Source organism: Cuculus canorus, chromosome 3 (genome assembly GCF_017976375.1).
Source record: "Cuculus canorus isolate bCucCan1 chromosome 3, bCucCan1.pri, whole genome shotgun sequence".
NCBI classification, from domain to species: Eukaryota; Metazoa; Chordata; class Aves; order Cuculiformes; family Cuculidae; genus Cuculus; species Cuculus canorus.
In genome coordinates, this window is record NC_071403.1 from 9953232 (window position 1) to 9965428 (window position 12197).

At 38.0% G+C, this 12197-nt stretch overlaps 1 protein-coding gene across 1 annotated transcript in view; it reads right to left on the minus strand.

Moving 5' to 3' along the window:
* The window catches only part of LOC104065316 (dystonin), a 320467-nt gene that overhangs the window by 55850 nt on the left and 252420 nt on the right, over positions 1-12197 (minus strand). Inside the window, 8 exon segments of the mRNA XM_054061292.1 lie at positions 3009-3215; positions 4205-4446; positions 5587-5671; positions 5843-6169; positions 6421-6580; positions 8834-9000; positions 10478-10648; positions 11782-11943. Coding sequence (XP_053917267.1) covers positions 3009-3215; positions 4205-4446; positions 5587-5671; positions 5843-6169; positions 6421-6580; positions 8834-9000; positions 10478-10648; positions 11782-11943 — 1521 coding nt within the window.

Genomic DNA, 12197 nt, shown 5'->3' on the forward strand with positions numbered 1-12197 from the left:
ACACCTAAATGTTTCAGAAATTACCTCAAAGCCCTAAAGTAATGAGAGGATTTAAAGGATTTCTTTCTTATTAATTTGCAAAGGAGAGCATGAGATTCTGAGAAGAAGTACGTGGGGACCTGAGAAGTCTGACTTCTGTAAAGTAAGATCAAACCAAAGAAAAAAAAAAAAACAACCAAACAAACTCAAACCATACATCCTCTCTACAGTTCAAGTTTAAGGCACGTATCTTAGTGTGTGCACGCGCACACACACTGCGGTATTTAACACGGGCAGCTTTTAAGCCATAGAGAAATATTACATGGGATGATCAGATGCACGAGGCAGTCATCATAGAAACTCCTAAGAACTAATTTATTTATTCAAGTATTTCAAACTCTGACCCCCACTGCAATTAATATGGCTCCGAGTTATCAGGTCTTTTTAGGTCAGAACCTGCTACGTGTATTGTTGATACACAGACTTCACAAGTCTGTTTCTGACCACTCTCAGTCCCTCTGATCTTTTAAACCTCCTGGTCTGTGCCTTTGTGGCTGCAGACCGTGTCAGCCTTGCTCCTGTATCATAGCTGGAGTTCCCTTTAGCCACTAAATCAGTCTTGCCTTAGCGGTTAATCATGAGTCACACAAAACAAAAGAAGAAGTTCTGAGATTTCATTCTTTATGACTCAATCTTTTCCAGCCCTTGTGACATGAAAGGGAGTACAAACATTCTTTTTCACCGTATGTCATTTCTCGTATAAAGTAACAGAAAGTAAGTTTTGTCCTAAGGTATGTTCTGAAACAATCAGCACTGTAAACATTAGCATGACACACGCGTACTGGTAGTTAAATATTGGCTTTGGAAATTGGAATTCAGGAGGCCATCTATTTATGATCCAAGTGAAGGAGATGAAGAAAGCGATTTCAAATGTGTTAGATGTACAAATTAACTGCAGTGTGACTTCCTGATACCAAATATCCATGAGTATATAAGTAATACTGAGAAAATAGTTAATGGAAGTAACAAAATCAAGGCATGGCAGTGAAACTTCTAGGTTACATAGCATCGAGGAAGGACAAGACTCCAAACTCCATTTGCTGAGGGTATAGAATTCCCAATTTGTGATGTTCAAATATAACACCAAGGAATTAAAAGCACAAAACTGGTACTCTCTGCAGCCAAAATTTGAAGTGTTTTCTTGCCATTATACATGAGTTATTTATGAGCCCTGAACTTGACTTGAATCACTATAAAAGCATCTATTTGTTCCAACCCAGTTTAACCAAGCATAGTTAAAAGTGGTACTTTTTCTTCTAACCAGGAATGATTGACTTCCGAATATGATGACATTGTGATTTTGCTTTCTAAGGCATTCATAACATAGAATATGACCTTCTGCTTCTACATAGCACTCCTTCCCTGGCGTAAGAGATTGACCAATGCCTTCAGTATTGAGAAATAAAGATTAAAACATGTAGCTAAATTTATCTCTAGGATAATTCTATCCATCTGGGAGCATTTTGCCAGGTAGTTAAAAACCAGGACATTGCATTAGTCTAGTAAGACTTCCAGCTTCCATTCACAACACAAAACAACATGCTTATCCGTTCACGTTGCTTATCACATTTCTCACCTCAGCCCAGTGACTTTAGCATGAACCCCACACTACTGCAACCGAACCTTCATGTTCTTAGTGGCTTTGTCCCCCACACTAAACACTTTTTAATCGTACAGGCACTCGTACAAGTTGCCACAGGGTAAGCTTACAGAGCACTACCTCCTACAAAAGGGTCTCTCTCTGAGCCAGATGGAAAGTAGCTTATCCTAAGCTGGAAGCATATTAAGCCCCTTCATATTTATCATAAGATGTAGGGTATAGGTGTGTGGTGATGTGAGCTGGACTGAAGGGAAGGTTAGGGGTAAGCAGGACTAGGGTGCAATGTGCCCTCCCAATGTTAGCTAGTGAAGCTCTGGACTTTTAATGCCTGGATCTGAATCTGCTGAACTCATGCTAAAGGATGCAACACACTCACGGAATTCAGATAAGTTGAAGGAGAGCCAACATATACTCTCCTATCTCACCCTATCACTCACTAAAAACATCACCCTTCATTTTTGAGGATTTGGTTAATGAGACAAGATAATATTCATAGCACACCCCTTTAAAAGAAGCATAAGTTACTTTTTAACCTGTTACATTTACTGGCAGCCTCTCTTAGTCAAACTTTGAAAATATCACACATACTTTCTCCTTGTTCTCTTACAACTGCTTATGGGAACTATTAGCAGAAACAAAAAACTCTCCACCAATATTTTATCCCTGAACTGTAGGCAGACACTGGAAAAATGTGTTTCCACAACATTCATAAGCTTGCTTAAACATAGGAGTATTTAGTGATGCAATTACAGTGCCAGTTCTTAAAGCGTATCCACACATACACACCTTTGTCCATGTACAGAAACCTCCACATATCAAATAACTCAATTTTTGAGCTCCAAGAAGAAAAGCATCATGGCTATGAATGAAAATTATTAAAATTATAAATAAAGTTATTTAAATCCGCGAGTACAGCCCAAACAAGACGATCCAGCTTTTTAATTGTGGAAAGTATAAAGAAGCTAGACAATCAGCTGATGCTAAAAAGGTGTGGCAACCCTAGCGATTTCAGTGTTGTGGCCAGTAAAATTGGCCGGGGATCTGGACCATGGTTTACTTAAAGCAACATGATCTACAAAAAACATTCAGCTCTTAAGCAAACTCCCACTTAAGGAGCCACAGGATAGTTAACAGCAATTTTAGCTACAATATGAATGCTTGTGCCAACAAAAAGGCAGACAAATGCAACAACATACAGATTAGCTGAGTTCTGGTGCTCTTATCTTATCAGTGGAGTCCCATTTCATTTAAACAGGCATTCTGATGTTTGAAAAAAGCACAACAAGCTTTTGGCAACATTATTATAAGACATCTTTTGTTCAGGTACACATGGCCAGAGATTGATTGCCCAAAGAACAGTTTTCAGTACCTGCTGGGATCTGAGGATGGCAGCATCAATCTCGTCCACCTTCTGAGAAATCGTGTCACTCACTAATCTGTAACGTTCGTTGTCCTCCGTTATCAACTTGTCAAGCCCCTCTCTGGCCCTCCATGGCACCAGCTCCAGGAAGGCACTGCCAACTTCATTCAGAGTGTCCAGTAAGCATTTGTTGTTCTTTGCTTCTTTTTTCAGCTCCTAAAAAAAGACCATTTCAAGTCATCATGGCAGCACAGGAGCTGAACACACACAGCTTGCACATAGGTTTTTTTATTCTTTCAGCCACTCCAAGTCAAGCACTGATATGTTTTCCCCACAAAACAAAAGGATAGATTAGCGTGCTTATTTTCAGCTCAGTTGTATTAGCTTTTTTTTGATACTGTAAACTGTCTGACAGAAAAGTAGGTGATTCTTGAACAAATTTTTCTACAGAGTATTTCTTAAATATATTTCTCCAGTCAGTATGACACTCTGAAATGGTTTTAGTACTTAATGCAGCAACCAAAGAAAATAAAACTAACAGATACTCTTTGCAACCTACAACTCCATAGGGAACTAAATCACCAGCAAGTGAAAACAGATATGCAATAAAGCAGAATATATCGAATTCAAATGGTTGCTTACATGAGAATGGCTGGATTAAATTCCAAACCAAACATCATGCAATGCTTCAGGAATGAGTTTTTACCTGTACAGAGACCCCTACCACTTTTTCATTTATTTTTAAAATATAAAAGAACTTTAATGGAAATATTTATTTTTAGCTTCCCCCCAACACTGTCCACATCATCCAGATTATACGATTTTTCTTTAGAAATAAATACTGTTAAACAAGATTAGTGAGATATATTTGAAATGCTAACTTTATTATACTTTACAGGATTTTATCCACGTAAAAAATAAAGCAGCAAAATAACTTTGACAACTTAAAGAGTTTTCCCAGGATTACATAGCTGCTTGAAACATTGTGCTTCTCCTGTGCTAAAAATAAACCTCAGCCCAATTTCATGAGCGATTATAACAGATGACTCTGGAAAGCAAGTTTGATTCTGAACCACTGTTACATTTAGACAAGTGATCTGACGCCAAAATTAGTTATTCACAAAAAGCTTCATGCCAAACTTAAGTTAACACAAAATCTAGCTGAATCATACAAGAATAAACAAATCACAGGTTCTAAAACCTACTTTCTGTCTTTCTTGCACCACGCTTAATTCTTCACCCGTTGGTATTTGAGTTTCATAGGAGATTAACTCCACCTCCACTTTGTCAAGCCATTTGCAGAGTTCTTCATGAGTTGAGTGCAGTTGACCTGCAAGCTGCAGAGCCTGCTCTAAGGTTTTGGATACATCAGAACTCAGTTTTGTAATGTCTTTGTATCTCGCTTTAATGCCTTCCAGTTTATCTTGAATTATTAAAACTTCATCACCTAAAATATCAGAGGGATGTTATTTCCTGTGATTACAAATATTCAAAAGCCAAAAAACAACCTCCAAATCCCAAGGCCCACCTATTACACAAATCTCAGCATTTAATTGATAAAATAACCCAAAATAGGATGACAAGGTCAATCCTCAACTGTTGTAAATTATCCTGCTGTCACTGAAGTCCACAGAGCTATGAAATTTGCTCAGCTCAGGATATGTCCTTCTGTCTTTCTTCTGCTTTACTGAACTATTAGAAAGCAAGGACTTAGATCCAATATTTAACAGAAATGTTCTTAAAAAAAATCCACCCTTAAATTCACAATGCTCCTTAGAAAGTCCCCACATCTAAAGTACAAAAGGGTCACTGAAAATGGAAGGAAAAAAAAAATCTATAAAATACTACCTAGATTTTCAGCTACAGTAACATTTAACATTACTGTACACCCTCATTACTATCAATTCGAAACACAACTCAAAAAGCTAAACCAAACACAACCTACTGAAGTTTCTTAACATATATTCAGGTTTCATTGTAGACTATGCATAACACCTAAGTTTGGAACAGAAAAGGATGCACCCATCCCCCATCCCCAACCATATGTGTGTCTTGAAAAGTTCAAGAACTTTAGAAGCACTGGAAAATCTGGACAGATGTTGATCTACAGAACAGACACGTTGTGAACAACTGGAATGCAACTTTTCCCACAGTATTAGCTCCAATGGACAAAGCTTTCCTCTTGCAGTAAAAGGTAGTCTAGTATCTTGTTCATCTGTGGACGCCTGCAGGGAATTGACTGCATCTACTGCCAAACAGCCCTCCATTAAGAGTGATGTCCATAACTTGCTATTAGGAATGGAATGCAGGTTCACTAAAATAATTTTCCACTAAAAATATTAAAGGATTCGAGGGCCAAATTCTCTACAGGCAAAAAGAGGATTTTTGCTCACTTACATTAATAGTAAAAATAGCCTAAAAACATAACCCACCTCAACCTCAAACCTTTTTTAAAATAAACAACTAAAACTGATGTAACCAGCAAATTTAGACTAATAGTTACAAATTCCACTTTAATTTTCTCATACGCACCTAGAAGTACACAAAAAAAATGACTGATGAATCACAGTTCTATATAAGCTCTCACCTGTTGTTTGCTTGAGAAGCTCTAAGCCATTTTGTATAGCCAAATCAACATTTTGCTTTCTAAGAAGAATCTCTTCCTCAAGATCCTAAGAGGAAAGGCCATTTGTGTTAGCACAGAGATAACTATAGTATTTTTATTTGGAATAAGCATATTGCCATTTTAAACAAAATATATTAATGAAAAATAAATGAAGTATGGAAACACAAATCAAATTCTAAAAATGAATTAAATAATAAATGAACAGGAATCAAAATACCAGTAGTTCAGAGTGCTGTTTCTCAAGCAATTCAGTGCTGCAATCTTCGACTGACAATCTGCTCAGTTTATCATGGATTTCATTCAGCCAGTTCATCAATTCAACTTCGTCCTCCCCAAAAATCTGAGCATTGCTGTAAGCTTGCTGGAGAAGCTTGGACCTGCTGTTGCTCTTCTCTTGAATCTCAATGTATCGGGCCTGAGAAGAATCTAGCTTTTCCTGAACCATATCTTTATCTTCCCTGGAGCTCAGAGTCTTTAAAGAATGACCAGTGCTAATAGCCTGATGTAAACTCTTATTGTGAGCTAGGACATCATCTTCTAGGGCCTATATTTTTTTAAATAATGAAGAATAATGGAAAAGAAAATCAGAACAACATAAAAGACATGTAAGCAGAACTCAATAAAAAACAAATGAAAAAGAACATATTGCAAACAAACATATAAAACTCAAATTACAGGGAAAAAAAAAATGGTATGATAAAACAGGTACACCACAACAGCTTTGCCAGTTGTGTTGTACTTTACGGAAGCATCTGAAAAGAATGACAAAAGCAAGTGTGTGGTTTGTTATCTTACTTTATGCTGAGAAATTTGCTGCTGCAGTTTAGAGGCCTGCGTTCCAATGGGTTCTGCATTTGCAAGCCTCTTCTCTGTGGCAGTCAGCCACTCCATCAGTGGCTCCAGAGCTTCATGGAACTGCTGTGCTACCACCGAGATGCCTTCCAACTGACGGTTCCTATCAACATGCCAAGGAAAGGTTATTTTTTGTGATAAAGTAAGCGTGAAATAGTTAGAAAAGAGACCCCTTGAATCCTTTGAAAAAATAAATAAATAAATAGTGCCTTATGTAGGAACCAGTCACCAAGTGAAACAGAAATATATCCATGACACTCAACGAAAAACCAAGGTAAACTAAAAATCAAATGAAATTTAAATAAATAACACCTCCAAAGATGTTTGGGACTTTTAGCTAATACACAGGTTTTGCAAATAAAAAGAATATCACCTTATTCATATACATTTTGCTAAGAAATGCAATCTAGCACTCAATTCAGCAAAAGATTATTTTATACCCAATTCGGAGAGTTCTCAAGTTTCTAGGTTTCTTTAAGCATAGTTATATTCCCTTAACTATTATACATGTTTTAAAGATGGGCAAAGGCTTTACTGAACCAGAACATATTGTCATGCTTGCCTCGACACTGTAAAACATATTTAAACATTTGCTTAATGATGTGAACAGAACTATTTGGCTACTTTTGCACCTCTTGTTCTGAATAAAAGCTCTCAATCTAGTTAGTAACACAATGTTAATAAAGCACAGAGACTTGACCACCAAAATAAAAAACAGTACCTAAACCATTTCTGCTTCCAATTATTACATTTCAGAGAAGACTCCTGATCATCGGGAGAGTCTTCTCTCCAACCACTGGTGAGCAAATTTCATACAAGCAGACTTTTAAGAGAGACTGCCCCATGTGAAAAACATTACAACACTGTCTTTCAAAGAAGATCTCATTCCAAATAAAAACTATGTTTATACGCGCTTCCCAAAGCTTATAAACAAGGTCGACTTGACACACTTAGCCACAGAACACTCTGTAGTGTAGTAAAGAACTGTACATAGTTTTCAAAATCATCCTCAAACCTCCTTTTCATTTCTAGAGACCAAGAAAAATGGAGACAAGGCCGCAGCTAACACATGGTTTGGAAAAAGTTGCAATTTGATTTTTAATTAGATATCACCAGACTGGAAGAATAATATTAAATTAAACATCACATTAACATTTCATTTACCCCAGCTAATGAGTCAGATTCCTTCAGTTAAAAAAAAAAAAAAAAAAAAAAAAAGAGAGAGAAGGAAATAATGGTCTATTAAAGGATGACTCTACTAATTAAATAATCATTATTAGCAAGAAGTAACAAAAGAGGTTGAAAGTAAAGGAACTAAAGAGAGGCTACCAGAAGGAGTAGGAGACAACAGAGGTGAGTTCAATGTTAGTCTGTGCACCCAAATTCCAACATATCCATTTGTTCTCCACTGAGCACTTCAATTCCTTCTCTTTAACTGACCAAGGCCTTTCTTGTTCTCAATTATATGCCTTTTCCAGGCCACCTCTTACACACACTCTTCTCCTCTCTACTTTGAACAAGACTGTCCTATTTCAAATCCCCACCCAGAAAACATGTTCAGCAACCCTTTCAACACAGAGTTCTTCAAAGACATTTTACAGTTCCTAACTTTCCAGGTATTCCATATGCTGACAACAGCTCATATATAATCTACACGATACAGAGATACTGTGTATATGTTATTTTTCTGGGGGCAGTGGTGATGGTGTGGGTTTCTTTTCCTTGTTTCTTTTTTTATTGGACCTTGATTTGGACTGCTATCTCTTTAAGAGACAGCATTTTCTTTGTTGCTAGACTTCATCTACATACTTTGATGGTCCTTTGTCTTCTTGAGAGCTAAGGGAGATCAGCACCTTGCACTAGGACACCAGCAGCTGACAGTACGAGGATCTCCAAGTCGTAGAAATTTATTATACGCTGACACCAAAGAGAAAAAGGGAAGAAGAGTTGAGGGCCTCTCCTTTCTAGCAGCATGTCAGGATTTTAAGGTGCCAAGGAAAAGTCATTATTCTATGTTAAGTGTAAAATCTGCAATTGATCTATGCAAAACCGATTCTTCCATCAAAAAACTGCTATTCTAATGAACTAAGAAAGATAAAATATTTGGAAGATAGACGCCGTTAGTCCTAGCGGATTGTAGCAACTTAGGCTAAATTTTTTCTAAAAGCCTTTAGCCTGTTCAAGTCACTTCTATCTTTCCTTCAGAGGACCTTTTATGTCAACATAAAGACACAATAATGTAACGCAATAACAAGGATGATTATTGTCAAGATTTCACTCTCTAGAGTTCACACGCTGCTTCATCTAGCACATTCTACGCCTACAATTCTCAAATCTATGAAAGAACTACAAATACCTTGTTTCAGCTTTGCTGAGCAATGCATCCCATCGACTATCCAGGAAACTCAACTGTTTGAGGATTTTCACTCTATCAGCAGGTTCTGCTGACTCAGCAATTTTCTCCCCTTCACGCTTGATTGCCTCAACGGTAGGCTTGCGGTCATCCAGCAGCCTCTGGAGAAGCTACAGAGAAAGCAATCAGACACCAGCTTATTATGAAACACAGTACTAACTCAAATGTAAAACCAGACGGAGCTAGACTTCTGGAAAATCAGTTAAAGCAAAAAGCAATGCTTACACCGTGATGAAAGTGTGAATAATGCTAATCAAAAAACAAGACACACACTACATACCCCCAACACATGTTCATTTTAGTTTCTCAATCGTTTTGCTATGAAGAGCAGAAAAACCAAGCCAAAACAACCTCCTTGGTTCCACGGCATAAAGATGTGTGGCAGCCCAAAAAGCGAGCAAACCGAGGAAAGAGCTCTTTTTAATACCATTGAGAGAAACAATCTGTTTAGAGTATCTCATACATTTTATATGAATGTTTTTTGAGAAAGCTGCATGCAACCTTCTAGATTTGGCAACAGAGAGTTCTAATATATATTGAGGTAGGAAGATAAATACGAACACTGTTGTATAATTGACTCCTCACTTATTTGAGATACAGTCGAGCTCACTGATCTAGCTCAGCAAACTAACTTCTTCGTGAAGAATAAAACACACCTCTGTCTAAAATCCTCCCTTCCTCCATTCTCTAGTTGCCTTTGGTAACATTAACATTTTGCCTCTGCAGATATCTCAATGTGACAACCTGCACTGACCATAATTTTATATTAATCTCTGGATGGCAGTGAGCCACACATTCCAACTGCACGGACCGTGTGTTTCATGAGCTACATTATGGTTCTTTTTCCTACAACCTTTATGAAAGCTTGCAAAAATTGACAACACCGACAGCGGTTCTACCTCATCACAGGCAATTTCCCAACTGGAGAGGGGCAGATTTAGGCTTGATATAAGGAAGAATTTCTTCACCATGAGAGTGATGAGACACTGGCCCAGGTTGCCCAGGGAAGCTGTGGCTGCCCCATCCCTGGAGGGGTTCAAGGCCAGGTTGGATGGGGCCTTGGGCAGCCTGAGCCAGTGGAATATCCCTGCCCATGGCAGGGGGGTTCGAACTAGATGATCTTGAAGGTGCCTTCCAATCCAAACTATAATTCTAATTACCAACAACGATCAGCTCACAATCAGGATCAAGAGTCAAGCACTCAAGTCCACAACCTGCAATGTTACCTTAGAATTATTACAATAAAAATTTACTAGTTTTCACTTCCTACCTGCCACATGGCCAAACATTGGATTTTATGCTCTCTCTTCTTCCAATTGACCTTTAACAATCCTTTCCAGATGGTTAATAACTCTAATCAGAGCTCAGATTGCACAGCACCACTCTTTGTAATATGTCCTAAAAGATGAGCACATCTTCCAGCCCAGAACAGAATCTTGAGTATCAAACAGATGGCTGCTTTAAACACCTCAGCACACTTTAATGCAATATAATACACTTGACCAGATTTTATGCTTTGCTTAAGATTGGGAATTTATTCTCATTGATCCAGTGCAAGAAGAGATATTCTGAAAGCATTTCACTTACTTTCTGTTCCTGTATTTGGGCCTTCACAACTTTGAATTCAGCAGATGGTGGTTTCTGATTAGCCACAAGTTCTTCTGTATCAATGAGCCAGCTAAGCAGAGACTCAAGGGCATCCTGAAATCTCCCACAGTGAAGGAGGGCTTCCTGCAATTGTGCAGCACGCTGCGCAACCTGAAAAAAAGTAGAGGATTGGACTGTACTCACTTTTTCTTTATATTTCTGACAAAATAAGTAGTTAAAACCTGTAGAACATCTGGCAATTATCACTAACAAATTCTCTCATTTTCATACCTATTTATAATAGCACTATGGCACAATGAAGCATTAATCTCCTGAGGATACAGATATCCAATGGAAAGAAGCTGACTACCAGTAAGTCAGACTCCTCTAGTTCCTTACAAGAGACACTCCTGTTTTATATAGCTACTGTATTACAAAATATACTGACAGGATGTGTGTTTCCGATGGCCTTTATTTTTCTTATAGGGAGATCTAGTCAGGAACTCAAAGTAGCAACTCTTAATAACGGGCAAAAATCCCTTCAAAGGGAAGGAAAAGTAGGAGAGGAGAAAGCAAACAGGTGAACCACAGCTGTCTGTGGCTCTGTTGCATCACTCTTTTAAGGAAGACAGAACACAGGAAAAGAAGCACTGTTTCTGCTCCCTACTCTTTCCACTTTCCAACAGCAGCTACTGCTGGAAAAGAACTTATCAAAAGCATAGAAAAACATCTATAGCCAGTTTCCAAAGCAGTGGTACCTTCCAATGCCTCACGCAATACAGTCCTTAAGGTGCTATGAAGGGGAAATGTGCCACTAGTCACACAAAGCTGGGCTGTAGCGCTGCCCTGTGCACTGTACGGGTCCAACAGCGTACAGGAATGAACACGGACTGAAGAAACACATGGACAAAGACTGGAGAAGGACTACTTGAAAATGGCTGGCTACAAATCACATAGCTACCTTTCCCATGAATGTGTCACAACTCCAACCTCTTTGATTTGGTTATCAAGCTTCCCTGCTCTGCTTAAGCGGGAAGGAACACATAGTCCTAGAGGCATCCTTCCTGAATAAAAATAGAGGACAAACCTACAGAAATTCTCACAAAACCTTATAAAGGACAGCAATACCTCTGGCTACTAGTGATATAAATCTTATCCTCAGAATTACCAACAAAGTGATTGCGCAAAGTAATACAATTCATATTCCTAGTGAATATTTAATTTCCTGTATTTTGAAAGATGTCAGCAAGCAAATAATCAAAAGGCAGAACACAAAAAAGCCGAAGAGTATACAAAATAATAACCTTCTTATTAAGAGTCTTCCATCGGGTGTTGACATCTTCAAGGTCATGTTCAAGGTTTTCTGTGTTGGTACTTTTAGCAGCACTTTGAATAAGGCCTTGACCCAACCAATTTACCTCCTGTTGTTTCACTTGCAGGGGTTCGATTTCTTCTTTCTGGAATACCTGCCATTGAAATCCAAGACACACATGAAATATTGTATCTTCTGACATAAAACACATCTGGTGTTTACATCACAGTATGCAACTAAAAATACTGCTGAATATTGGCATCTAGAAGAAAGGAAAGCATTCCTCATCAGCATTTTTCTAAAATAATTAATAAATGTAAAGAGAATAGACTCAATCTAAACAGAGTAAATATAATACACCATAGAGGAAAAATGACGGGTGTTTCCATGCATAGTTTTAGAAAGGAA